Source organism: Camelina sativa, chromosome 12 (assembly GCF_000633955.1).
Source record: "Camelina sativa cultivar DH55 chromosome 12, Cs, whole genome shotgun sequence".
In the NCBI taxonomy this organism is placed as follows: Eukaryota; Viridiplantae; Streptophyta; class Magnoliopsida; order Brassicales; family Brassicaceae; genus Camelina; species Camelina sativa.
The window spans coordinates 15255185-15270208 of NC_025696.1; the positions used below are offsets into that span (position 1 = coordinate 15255185).

At 28.4% G+C, this 15024-nt stretch overlaps 1 protein-coding gene across 1 annotated transcript; it reads right to left on the reverse strand.

The window, feature by feature from the left end:
- Positions 1042-3071, reverse strand: LOC104731785 (syntaxin-23-like). Its single transcript, XM_010451266.2, has 9 exons — positions 2720-3071; positions 2487-2580; positions 2277-2386; positions 2118-2183; positions 1875-2032; positions 1734-1788; positions 1490-1647; positions 1308-1402; positions 1042-1211 (listed from the first exon to the last, which is right to left on the reverse strand). The coding sequence occupies exons 1-9, from the start codon at positions 2923-2925 to the stop codon at positions 1110-1112; spliced, it is 1044 nt and encodes a 347-aa protein (XP_010449568.1). The 5' UTR covers positions 2926-3071; the 3' UTR covers positions 1042-1109.

A 15024-nucleotide genomic window follows, 5' to 3' on the forward strand; every position in this document is an offset into this window, starting at 1 on the left:
TTTTAAATGATTACTTGTTAGACAATGTTTATTAATAGAGATTGGGTCAAAAATTTAGATTGCATACCCGAATTCTCCGGTAAATTATTCAAAAAAACTATTTAATTATTTTCAAAAATATCCAAAATTTTCAAAGTACCCGTTCCAAAGTAACTGGTTACATGTCGCATAGTCAACCTTTTAAAAATATATATATCTTTGCATATAAAACACAATACAAAACGACCTATTAATCACTGAGACTCTTAGTGTCTTAGTGTCTTATAAATACTATCTCGGCATACAATATGTTCCTCTATCGTATCCATTTTTTATATTTAAAAGTTAAAATTAAATTTTATTATCTCATCTTGTGTTTTGATAATCCCCTATATATTAATAGAGAAGCACACTTGAGAAAAAAGTTGATGTGTCAGCGTTACAAAGCTCAGGACACTTTTTACTAAATAACCCTTAAAACATCTACTTATTTACAACTCCGTGCCATTGTATTTATTATTAAAAAAAATCAAATCTACAATCCTCTCCTCTCACCTCATTATTATTTACATAAATAAATCATTGACATATATAAGACAAATGTTCTTTTCTATAAGTTTTTAAAAATGAAAAATTTAATCAACAATTAAAATCCAGAAATATATTTAATTATAAATTTTTAACATATTTAATTATTAGAAATAAATTACATTTCACAAACAATAAAAAAATATTCATTTATTTACCACTTTTATACATTTTTCTCATTGCATTTTTTAAACTTATGATTAGTTTAAATTAAATCGATTAGTTTAAAAAAGATTTTTTTATCTATTTAATGGTATAGTGATGTAGATGATAATGTTAAATATAAAATATGTGAATTTGATTTTTAGAAACACAAAAACACATCAAAAATTTTCACACCACCTTAAAATTCCTTTCCAAGTTCAAATATTTCACAAGTAAACGCAAATAAACAAGAAAACCTTTACTTACATATTTTGTTTTACACAAAATAAATCTTAAATCTCAAATAATAATTTTGCTCATAATATTTTATTTAAATCGATTTATCCCGCACATAGTGCGGGTTAGTACCTAGTTAGGAATAGTTTAGATAATTATTTTTATCGTTTGAATAACTCGTTCCCGTTCAGAATAATCAAGACCGCAAGCACTATAATGACAATCAGGAGCACAATACCAAAAATTACCAAGAGCAAGCAAGCCTGCATGAAAGAAACAATGGAAAGAAGAAGTTTATAGGTTGATCTGATTCTCCAAAAACCCATTCATGATATGTAAGAAAAGTTTGAATATTATACCAGTGAAGATTTTGATCGTTGAGTCATAAAGGCTCTAGCGAGCTGGTATTTTCCTTGTGCAGCATGAAAGTTATCGATGCGAGTATTAATCTCATCTATGAAAAGAAAGTGTTAGAACGAGGATACGAGGACATAAGTAAGCGTTTTGGGATGTGCATAAAAGGGATTTAGAACAGTTTTACCAATCACGGCTTCTTCATCGTGTACCAACACTGCCATGTCTTTGAAGATTTTGTGCACCTCGCCAATTGTCTGCTGCATTTCTTGTATCTTTTGCTCTCTTTCCTCAATACTAGCCACATTATACGCAATCACATCGTCCAAAATTACAAGTTCTCGTCTGCAACAAGAGGAACAAGAAACCAATTTAGTAGATGCGTCAGGAATCCGAACAAAGATGGAGACTTTTGTCTGTACAAAACTTACCTTTTTGACTCCAAAAGAAGAGCCTGCTGCTCCAGATCCTTCTCTGCATTCACATCTATGAAAAGAAAGTGTTAGAACAAGGATACGAGGACATACGTAAACAAAACATTTTGGGATGACAGGATTTAGAATCAGTTTTACCAATCACGGCTTCTTCATCGTGTACCAACACTCCCATGTCTTTGAAGATTTTGTGCACCCCGCCAATTTTCTGCTGCATTGCTTGTATCTTTTGCTCTCTTTCCTCAATAAAAGCCTCATTATACGCAACCTCATTGTCCAAAAGTGCAAGTTCTTTTCTGTAACAAGAGCAACAACAAACCAATTAGTAGATGCGTCATGAATCCAAACAAATATGGAGACTTTTGTCTGTACAAAACTTACTTTTTTGATTCCAAAAGAAGATCCAGATCCTTCTCAGCATTCACAGCTGCCTCACTGGCTGTATAGCTAATCTCACCCAAGGCCAAGTAATCAATACACCAAAACCACACAAAATAAACATGAAAACATTTTCAAACTCTTGAATGAGCATTATCAAACCTTGAGGGAAGAGATGCTCTTTCAGCAGCTAGACGCTGAGCCTTGAGAAACTCTTGCAATACAGCTTGAAAGTCTTTTGCAAGCTTAGCATCCACAATCTTCTTCCTTTGCTAACCCACCACCAATATATATACATATAAACAAAACCATCAAATTCCCTATTAAATGAAGAGATGAACAAATAATCATTTTTTAATCAGAATCACTCACATCAACACCACTCTGATGATCAGTTTCCCTAGCTTGTTTAAGTTTAGCTGACGTATCTTTCACAAGCTGTCCGATATGTAATATCGTCTTGTTCCTAACACACACACACACACATCACAAACCAAGCAAATTGAACCATTTACAACTACTGATATTAAGAAACCATTTTACATTCCAAGAACCTTATAAACCCAGAAAAAGGAGAAAACATTTGAGAAGTACTTAGTACTTACAGCTTGTCACGAAGCTCAGGGGTGTCTTTAGGAGTACCAAGAGTGTTGACAAGACGATGGAACGTAGAAACACATGTATTGATCTTAAAGACACCTGCAGCAACAGCTTGAGTCGTATCTTGTCGACCACCACCAACACCACCTTTGAAGCTCATTAAAGAAGCTAATGATGTTTTTCTTCCCGCCTTTAAATCCTTAAAACTCATCCTTTTTTGTATCTCTCTCTCTCTCTCTTGCCTCGAAAACCCCACCACCACAGTAACGAAGATTGAGGACGTGACTCAGAATCTCCGGTGGGTTCTGTTTCTATCTCTCTCTGGGAAAGAACTGAGAGAAAACGTGAAATGTCACATATAAAAAGCCTTTTCATTTCGGGAAACATATCATTTGGTACATTGATTTTGAAATTTAGTCCAAAAATATCATTTAATACATTGACTTTGAGATTTAGTCAAGAAAAAACCATGAACCTCAAATTTGTTGACTAGCCATTTAAAATATTATATATTATTGATTAAGTCAAAATACATATATCATTAAATTAAAATAATTGAACAATTAACATCATTACTTTGTTGTTTAATGGTATGTTGTTTTTGGCTTCATCAACAATATTTTAGTGTTTTAAATCATTAGTCAACAAAAATTGATGTATTAAATGGTCTCTCACAAAATTTATAGTTTATTTGACTTAAACTTAAAAGTTCATGTATTAACCAAAATTAGATAATTTAATAATTTTTTGTGCTCAGCAAGACGACAAGACTTTTAATCAAATTATGCGTACGAAAAAAAAAAAGAACCATTTTGATATTTCTTTTGGTTCACATTACTCAACATTCTTTACTTTATACACCTACTAGGTTACAATCCGCACTATGTGAAGTATAAATTGATTCAAATAAAGTTATTTTTTTAGGAACCAAGATTCGTTTGTGTCAAACAAAATATGTAATTAAAGTTTTTTGTTTTATTTAATTTTGTATTTCTTTTGTCTAAAAATATGTATCAACCATAAAATCTTTGAACGTGAAATTTTTTAAGATGATAGAGAAAATATTGATCAAATGTTACTTAAGATGACATGTCTTTTTGTGTGGTTTAAAAATAAAATTCATATTTTTTATGTTTTATCGAGTAACCATAACAATTTTGCATGTTTTTTAGAGAACTATAACAACATATATTATATTCAATAATTTAACTATTTAATTTTATTATATACTAGTAACAATCGGATTTGAAACTCATTTTTCTGAGATAATCTAATTTAATAATTTAATATTTTCATATGCTATTTAAATTTTTTGAGTTATTCGGTTTGTTAAGATTTTCTATAAATGACGGAATATTAGTAAAAATCATTAAGAAATATATAATTAAATTAAAATCTAAGCGTAACCATGTAAGAATACCTTTCACCCATGAAATATGTGAACATGATATTTTTTTAACACGGTGGAAAAAGTAATAAATATTACTCCCATTTATGACTATATGTCTTAATAATCAAATTTATATTTTTATATTTTATCGAGTAACAATAACAATATTGCATGTTTCTTATGAAACCATAACAATATACATTATAATACTCATAAATTAATTATTTAGTTTTATTATATATTAGTAACAACCAGATTTGAAACTCATTTTTTGAGATACACGAATTTAACGATTTATTATTTTTGATTAGGTTATTGTGAATCAAGTCATTTAATTGTAATTTTCTTCAATTATTGAATGAAATATTACTTAGTTATACTAATGATAATTTAATGTAAATAATATAGTAAGAGAAGGGCAAATAATAAAATGGGATATAAAGCGTGAGTATTTTATATAGGAGATACTAGAATGTATTTTATTAAGGAGAATTATATTAATTTGGATATAATTAGTTTTATTTAATAATATAAGTGTCTGTAATTGATGGAGAAATAAAATTACAAATCAGAAATCAAATCTTATTGTTTCGTGAGGGAAAAGATTATAATTGGTCAGTACATCCCTTATATAATTGGTCTTAGTTACGTTATTATATCAGAAATTTTAGAAATTTTAATTGGTCATTAGATCTCAATATATCTCAGCTATTGGTATAGGCAGTGTTCTTTTTACAATCGCAGCTGCAGCGACAGTGACACAAATATAAAGCCCAAAACGGTTTGCAGTCCGATAAAGTAGGGAGCCGCTGTTGTCGCAGAGACTGAAAAAAAAACATAGTCTCAACAGTCGCTGAAAATTCCAGCGTCGATCTTAAAAAATGTTTTTGCTTGCCATCAGAGTCGCAGCGACTCATTTGTGTTGAGTTTGTTGCCGTAACAGTGTTATTTTCTGGTCACTATCGCAGTCGCTGCGATTGTAAAAAGAATATTTAATATTTAACCATAGTTATCTATATTAAAGTATATATTCATGTCATTTCTATCGGTGATTATACCTTTTTTGGGGACAAATATAGGTATTGTATTGAGCAAAAGAATAACATTGAGCCAGTTTCAAATAATTTATGATTTTTTTACTATTAGAGCTTTATAAAGTTATTAGAAAGGTAACATTATTTATATTTCTGAAGATATAATTTTCAATATTTTTTTACATCTCATAATATAGTTATATTATTATATTACAAAACAGAGTGAAAATAATTTAATTTCAAAAATATTGTGTATATAAATAAATTGAATAGCAGTGACAGTTGACCAAAAAAAGAAAAAGAATAGAAGTGTTAGTTTTATGTAATCGCTCTCTGGCGATTACACGTCAGTTTTTTTAGAGAATGCTTCTATTTTAATATGTAGGAGATATTGTAAAATCAAATTATACAGGTTATTGTACAGGTGCAACAAATATCCTTTTTAATATTATTTTCGGTTAGAATTGAAAAAAAACATATATTATTTGTTTACATCAATTGAGTTGAATATATTTTAAACTTAAGAAATTTTCATGAATTATATTCAAGACGTGGATATTATTTTTACATAAACTGTATAATCTACTATTTATGTATATCATTCCTATATTTAAGAGGTGATTTGTTAAATTTCTTGATGTAATACTCTTTTATGTTTTCCAAAAACAAAAAATGTTTGAAAATAATATTTACTTTTGTAAAATAAACCACTGTGCTAAATTCTATTTGTCTATTAACAAACAAAAATAATATACATGTGATAGAAATTCCATAATTACATTTTTATGGACATATACCCCAATTCAATAATGTATTTCTGTGATTTTATCTTTAAATCATAATATTTGCTAAATTTTTAATTTAACTTTTTGAAGATAGGATCACTTTGATTTTGGATGTTCAAATAACTCATTCAACAATATTCATTATTAGTTGAATAATAAAAAATTAGACTATTCAAGTTGGATAAAATGCAATTAAATACATCAACATTTAAATTTAGGCAAAAAAAAATCATGTACTTTGTTAAGTTTTGTTGACTTGCCGTTTAAAACACCAAATACTGTTGATTAAGTCAAAAACAACATGCTGTTAAACGGAAAAGTAACATGCGTTAGTTGCTCAGTTATCTCATTTAATGATATGTGTATTTTGGCTTGGTCAACGATATTCGGTGTTTTAAATAGCTAGTCAACAGAAATTAATGTATTAATTGGCCTCTCTTGAAATTAATGGTTTTTTTTTTTGTCTAAATTTGAATGTTCATGTATTAAGTGGCATTTTTCCCTTTTCATTTCCTATCCTTAAATTTTCTATAAGTTTATTAGTAGTACTTTACAAGCGACGCTAGAGGCGATTATTCTTTTCGTTTATTATCTTCTTAATTTATCTTATTCCTTTATAGATCTAGTTTTTGTAAGATTCAGATTGTGTTCCAAGTATTCTTCCATAAAAAGGAGTGTTCCTGGAAGGAAGATATTCTTTTTAATGGAAGGTCTATCCTTATCATCTCAAGCATCCATTTTGGTGACTATGATCATGGTTGAAGATGAAAGATGAAATGGATCTCGTTTATGGCTATACAAAACTTACAGTAGATCTATAAGTGGTGTCATGGCTATTGTCTCTCATATATTTTTAAAGGCAGAGGAAGACAATCATACATATATCATAGATATATATATATATAATTTATATATAATAGTTGTTTTTATTTTTATCTCTTAGGTAGAGTTTGATTCAGGCAAATGATCATCTGCAAATTCTTCTGGCAGTTGGTGTTTTAGACATTGCAAAGTGAATTTGGTATTTTCATAGTTGGATGATAGCCAAGAATCGCACCGACATGGGTTCGAACACGAAGAAGGAAAATAACAAATTTGATTATCTGCTAGCGAGTAAGTTAATGTAGACAAAAAGCATCGTTAAATTTACTTCTTTTGTTGTATTGTTCCTTCTTTATTAATTCAAATGTATCCTTATGTAGATCATATTTCTTTGTAACTTTGTAAACTCTTATTCGAAGTAAATGTCAAGCGTTGAATAGCTCAGAGGTCGCCAGTTCGAGAGACGGCGCTTGGAAAGGAACCATATAAAATGTTCTGGTCTCTGATTTGAGGGGATGTACGGATCTAGGCTCAAAACCTCTTAGTAATTCAAAAAAAAAAATGAAATAGATGTAAAAAAAAAATATTTTCTATAATATTCTAAAAGTGGCTAAGTGGGGGTTATTGGTTTAAGATTTTAATAGAGTTTTAAAGATTTTAAATGTTATATAGAATCTGTTGTTATTAGATCAAGATTTTGTTAAACTCTGTTAAAGTTTAATGTTATTAGTTTGTGATTTGTAAAAAGTCATTTAAAATCTTAACAAATATGGGTTATTGGATTCAGACTTTAATAAAGTCATTAAAAGTTTTGTGTTATTCAATTAAAACAAAAAAATCTAGGATTGTTAATGAATTCAATTATTATGTTATTGGTTCATGATTTTAAACACTTCTTTTACAAAATAAAGTCATGGAAAGTATCACAAAAATACAGGGATTGTTTAGAGGACTTTACAAGATTTTAGAAAACTAATAAACAAAACTCTCTAGCAATCTTTAACAATCTTTCACTTATTCATTTTTAATGATTTTGTTGAACTCTTCAAAAATCTTCATAAATCTCAAACCAATACCACTCCCTAAATAATTTAGAATCTTAACGGTATATCCACTCCTTGTCTCTCCCTTCAATAATAAAGTGACAAAAATGTCAAAATTCGCAAGTTAGGGGGCAAAGCTCTAACCGACGTCAACATTGCTCTGAGGTCAAGACACGTGGATTGTAGATATTGGTGGACAACGTGATTTCGTAACGACTTGTCAATCGTTATGACTTATGATAGATTTTGGACTACTTAAAAAAAATTTTAGGACTGAAAAAAAAAAAAAGGATTATGGTAAGATATAAGGGCATCCTTAATGGGAGAACTTTTTTTTGTGTTCTTAGATTATATATATGGTGAAAATAATCTAAGAACAGTAGTTAAGATCATATGTTAAAAAAATGGAGGAACTAATTTTGATGTTCTTAGAATATAAATATTGTGAAAATATTGAAGTTACATAAAAAAAAACATGGAATAAATGGATTGAAAGCTCAATACTCGTATAAGATCTTTGAGAAACTTATGATTCGTAATCAGATATAACAGTGTATAGAACGAGAGATAGATAAATATCGTGATGAATATCAATTTCAAAAACATAAATATAATCAAGCATTATGCTCCTCAATTCTAAATGTGACAAAGTACAAGTGAACACTTAAACAAGCAGCCCGATCAAGCAAATCCGCTTTGCGTTTCTAATAAGTTACCTGAGCAACTCTGTTTTCCAAGAGCTCTTGAAGAGATCTGAAGAAGAGTTTGGCCTCTCGACCAGTGAACCAATCACATTTCCATTCGATTCGGGTTCCTTGGAGTATCTCATTCAACAGAGAGAGATCAGAGTCTTTTGTCTTTTTCATTCACAGCTTTATTGAGACAAATCCAAGAAAAACGGCAAATTGTGAATTCCTCAGAGCTCTTTTATCTGCCACAGTTTCATCACCGAAACAATCTGCATCAAGATGAATAATTTTTTATTAGTTTACAACCTTTTTACAAACAACTATACAGAGCCAAAACCAAAGATGGTCTCATAGAAGATAAGATACAAAATGCCATAACCATAATAAACAAGTGACCGATGAATCAAGATTCAAAAAGCTAGAACCAACCATTTGTTCTCACTCTAATTACTCTGTTGTATTGTTTATTCAGCTTTTGCTTATACATACTGCAAAGGAATGGGTTCATCTCAGACCAGTACACACACATCAACCATTGCCAAATAACAGGAACATTAAAGCTGTGTTTAACTCTGATTCATTACAAGAACTTGATTCAAGGATTCTAAAAGCTATAGCCATTTCTACCAATTAAATCCTAAATGATATACACAAATCTTAATCTATCATCCTGAAACGTAACATTTTCTAATGTTTGTTTTCCCCCAATCTTTAACAGAGAAGTCAAAATCTATAAAAAGAAGATTCGAGAATTTACCTAATCGCTCCCTCTCTCTCTCAGTGAGACGGAGCGGGTTGTTTCTGGTGCGATGATTGAGTAGATGGTGCCATGAGTTTGCTATAGATCTGCTCACCGACGAGGTAAACGCAGAAGGCACCAACACCGATTTCGAGACCTGGAAGTGCGTGTCTCATTTGATTCGATAACATCGGATGCTTCCTCCACTCATACCTTCTCTAGTTTCGATTTTGGTGTTTCAATTGCCGGAAAACAAACCTTCGGCGGCGAATATGGCAAGAAGGAAGCTTTGGAGAGGATGAGAGAAATGAAAAATTTTCGTTCTCTCAATAATTTTCCGACCAAAAAAATATCGACAACTCCCGTGATGACACGTAAGCCAAGAACTGGGCTTAAATCATTTCTTATTTAAGATCAAAAAAATTGATCTAAGCCCACTTTTGCTTATTTTTATTATTTTTTTGCTTAAGAACACCAAAGGTGTTGTGCCGTTAATGATGGCCTAATATATTAAAGGAGAAGTCGAGAGAGCTCACAGCCAATCTCACAAAAATTGACCTTCTTTGCCCTTAATGAAAAATGCCCTTATAAATATTTTAGACAAGCTTTTACTCTCTATTTAGGTTGCAGAAACGCACCACATTCATCCTCAGACTTAAGATTACTAATTTGCCATTAATGAGATTCAAAACTGGACATTTTTACCCTTTTCTAAGTTTTAATTTTTTAAAAAAAAATTAAAAACGAAAATTAAAAAAAAAAACGAAATTTGTTTACAGAATCGGAAATCTAATATATTTACGCAATATCTCTCTTTAAAAAATAGAAGATAAATATTACAATATATTACGAATATTTGTTTAAAGAAAATTTCTATTTTTTAAAATATTAAAATGGTAAAGATAATTATGACGATTTTCCTTCTAAGCTATATATATAGACGCTCAGCCAAAACAGTAGAAGTCGGATTCAATAAGCTAAACATATAGTTTTGAGAATATAATTTTTCTTTTGTATTATTTTGGTTCTAATGAATCAACTTTACTATTGTATGATTTTGATTTTTTTTTTTTCATGTTGATGTACTATCCATATGCTTTGGTGCTTTGCATAATTAAATTTTATGCTGCTATAATTTTTAATTATTATGTTGAATCATATCAAAAATTTTACTCATTTTGTTCTGTTTGATTGTGTTTTAGGTGTACTTGCCATGGACCATGGATGTTTTTTTGTATATCAAAAACAAGATTGGACGAACAAGTTGATGAAGCAAGCAAAAATAATCAAATCGGTAAATTATTATTAATAATTGTGTGTTTTTTTAAGTGGTGATTGTTATTCAATTTTATTCTCTTGGCTAAACATGATCATATTTTTATTCGATGATTTTTTATTCTACAAGCAAATGAGCAAATACAACTTTTCACAATTTTATATGATTCATCAGATTCTAATTTTTATGCTTTTTTTTTTGTAGTGGTTGTTTGGAAAGCAAGATCAAGCAATCATAGACTTTGTATGTGGTTTCTCCATCTGTTTAAACATATATATTGTATTATTTCCTATATTTTTTTTTAGTTTAGTAATTTGAAAAACTTTTATATGTAACCTAATACATATTTTTTTTTTTTTCCAGTTGAATTTATGGATGATCATTGATCATAATTGTGGATCTACAAAACTGAATATAATAAAATTCATATATTAATTTTTGCTAATCTGAATCTTTAATTTTTTAAAATAATATTGTTGCTAATGTTTTTTTTGTAATGATTATAGTTGCAGAAAATTATGATGGATTCTGTTTATAACAAATATATGGTAATTTTCTAAGAACTTGGATTTCGTTCTGTTTACAAATACATTTAAACTAGAATTCTATTTATATGTAACCTATTACATAATTTTTTTTGTTTCAGTTGAATTCATGGATGATCATTGATCATAATTGTGGATCTACAAAATTGAATATAATGAAATTCAGGTATTAATTTTTGATAACCCGAATCCTTAATTTTTAAAAATAATATTGTTGCTAATATTTTTTGTAATGATTATAGTTGGACAAAAACTATGGTGGATTCTATTCATAAAAAAATATGGTAATTTCTTAAAAAAATTGATTTCTTTCCATTTACAAATAGATTAAATATTTCTTCATAAATATTTGTGATTAATATTTATTCTTCCTCTTAAATTGATAGAAAGAAGAAGGAAGAAATATTAATTGGATTCAGGACTTTATATCTTCAGGTTTTTCAAGAAAGAAAGAGATTAAGGAAAATTAGGAAAAGCTTTTTTAACAATTTACAATTATTGTTTATTTGAAATTGCTTTAGATGGATAAATAATCTATATTGCAAATTGTAAATTTTGCATTTAGTTTAATAAAAAAATCTAAAATCTAAATTTTATATCTTATTTAAAATTTAAAAGTAATAGAAACTAACAACTAGAATATATTGCAAATATTTCTCTGAGAATATTCCTGTTTTTAAAATTATTAAATTTCTAAAGATCTTTTGTTTCACTTATAAAATTATTTTTCATTTAAACACAAAAAATACAGTGTTTCCTCTTAAAGTTTTAGTTAATGTTTGTGTCCTTCGATTGGTTATGTTATGTGTGTGTCGGAACACCATTTTGGTTAGTGGTTTTTTTATTCAACTATACAAAGGGCATGCAATTACAAGTTAACCAATTGAAGCAAACTACTCTGCAAGTTTTGTATGAACAAAAAAAAAGTTAGAAGAATTAGTAATTTTAGAAATATCACCATTTATGTAAATATTTGTTAACGTCTGTATATGTTTATTATTTTACATTCGTAATTTGGAAAATAAAACTTGAAAGTTGACAAATTTTAACAAAATATTATTTAAGATAGAACCTATATAAAGTAATATTTATTACGTATATGTATATAAATATATATTTATAGAAATATCACCATTTATGTAAATATTTGCTAACACCTATATATTTTTATTATTTTACATTCGTAATTTAGAAAATAAAACTTGAAAGTTGACAAATTTTAACAAAATATTATTTAAGATAGAACCTATATAAAGTAACATTTATTACGTATATGTATATAAATATATATTTATAGAAATATCACCATTTATGTAAATATTTGCTAACACCTATATATTTTTATTATTTTACATTCGTAATTTAGAAAATAAAACTTGAAAGTTGACAAATTTTAACAAAATATTATTTAAGATAGAACCTATATAAAGTAACATTTATTACGTATATGTATATAAATATATATTTATATATATATATATATAAAGTACATTCATTACAATATCACCAAGCAATCAAAATTTCAATGCGTAACTGATTTAACGAGGAACAAACAAGTTCCAAATTAAATGGGATTTTTAATACGTAAGGTTGAAGTAGATAAAAGAAACACAAATCAAGGTAAGTTGCGGTTTTGACCCAAAATAAAAATAAAATCATGCTAAGTTGCGGTCATATTATAAATATGTTGGAATGTGGTGGATACGGATTACAAATTTCGTTCCTATATATATCGGAAAAAAAGGCATAGTCACATGTGCACATCAAATTAATGTATTATACTAAAGTAAAAGAAAATAAATACTGTACAAAATATTACAAATATTTCTTTGAGAATATTTCTGTTTTTAAAATTCTTAAACTTCTACAGACCTTTTGTTTTACTCTATTTTTTTTTAATACAAAAATTAAAAAAATAGAAATCAAATATTCAATAATAAAATCTTTTGTAAATATTTGTTTCAAGAAAATTTATATTTTCTAAAATGTTAAATTTCTATAGATAACTATAACGGTTTGATTTGGATTGAAGAAACTGAAAATCTCGTGAGGATATACCACAAACATCCATTTAATTTGAAGATATGACACATTTTTTGTGATCTTGACAAAATCTCATAGGGTTGCTGTAAATCTCCAGAAAAACCATGTTATTCCGTCTGAATATTCTATAACCAAAAGTAAGAACAAAGATTCTAAATAAGACAAAACGTAATGACAATTAATATGTATATGAGTAATTTTAACAAATTATTTTCTTTCACTTTTAAAAATAAAATGTTTAAAAAAACGAATTATTATTTTTTAAACTAAAATTAGAAAATCTTAGAAATAAAATAATCTTATCTCATTTTAAATTATTAAAAAATGGAAAATAAATGGAGGGTTTTCAAAAATACCCCTTTTTCTATGTCACTTTTAAAAATTACCATTTGATGGTGTCCATTTTCAAAAATACCCCATTTTAGTATATAAAATGACAAAATTATAAACCCTAAACCCCAAATACTAAACCCTATCCCTTAAAAAATATACCCTAAATGTGTAAATTGGGAACCCAAACCAAAAAAAACAAATTCTATAAATTAATTTAACATAGAGAAATTGTGTAAAAGATGACAAAAGTGAAAATATTCAAAAAAGTGACATTTTTGAAAAATGGTATGCCAAAAAGGGCAATTCTAACAAATTCTCAAAATGAATACTATTTTTGAAGATTAAATTATAGCTTCTCTTTTAGTTAATTCTTTTCTATTTACATTTTTGTTGGAATCCTTTTTAGCCCTATAATTAATTTACTTTTTATTTTGTTAAATTAGTTGAACTATTATTTAAAAATATATTTGCCTACACAAATTTATAAAAGAATTGAATTAGTGTTATATTTGACCACAAAAAGTTTAGCCAATAATTGTTTTTAAAATGTTTTTGCCCGCACAAGTCAAATTGTTATTTTGTTAATTGAATGTAATTTATTTTTTCGCAAACAAAACTATAAAGAAGTGTTTAACTTTACTGTTGTAGGTCTAATGTTGACACATGTTCAGATAGAAAATATATGTTTAACTGAAATAGAACTGATGTTGCGATCGAATAAGACGTCTCTTACGGCCGTTGAGAAAATTCCTAAACCAGATAATAGTATGATGAACACATGTGTAAATAGGCTTATCGCAGATGAGAGAATATATAAGCCTCATAAACAACAAGAATTGTACAATGAGTTGTTACCTATGCTAACTGAGGAGCAAAGACGTGTTTATGAAGAAATCATTCACTCTGTGAATCACGACAAAGGTGGTATGTTTGTTGTTCATGGATTTGGTGGTAGTAGGAAAACTTTCTTGTGGACTATTCTTGGTGCTAATATAAGGTCTAAATGTAATATTGTTCTGAATGTTGCTTCAAGTGGTATAGCTGCTTTACTTTTGGAAGGTGGTAGAACGGCTCATTCAATATTTGGTATTCCAATCAATCTTAATGAATATTCTGTGTGTACGATCGATGCCGAATCCGATCTTGCTGACTTAATTAGAGAAGCAAAGCTCATAATATGGGACGAGGCTCCAATGATGAACAAGCTTTGTTACGAAACTTTTGATAGGAGTTGGCGAGATATCATGAGGTGTGACCAGATTTTTGGAGGTAAAGTTGTTGTGGTAGGAAGTGATTTTAGACAGATTCTACATGTTATTATAGAAGGAGGAAGAGTAGCGACAGTTTTAGCATCTATCAACTCATCTGTTCTTTGGAATAGTTGTAAGGTTCTTAAACTTACCGAAAATTTGAGACTTGGCAAGGCACATAATAGTATGGATGCGGGTGCTCTCGCCACTTTTTCAAAGTGGCTTTTTGATATCGGGGATGGCAAAATCAACGAAACAAATAGTAGAGATGTGGAGATAGAAATTCCGGATGATTTATTAATGAATACAAGTGGAAATTCTATTCAAGCAATAGTTACAAAAATCTAAGGTGAAAATTTTT

Excerpts from the sequence above, each read along its gene's own strand:
- LOC104731785 (XM_010451266.2), bottom strand. The coding sequence starts at position 2,925 with ATGAGTTTTAAGGATTTAAAGGCGGGAAGAAAAACATCATTAGCTTCT. Across the intron at positions 2,387-2,486 it reads ATCATCAGAGTGGTGTTGAT|CAAAGGAAGAAGATTGTGGA; the intron begins GTGAGTGATTCT and ends GTGGTGGGTTAG. Across the intron at positions 1,648-1,733 it reads CTTCTTTTGGAGTCAAAAAG|ACGAGAACTTGTAATTTTGG; the intron begins GTAAGTTTTGTA and ends CTCTTGTTGCAG.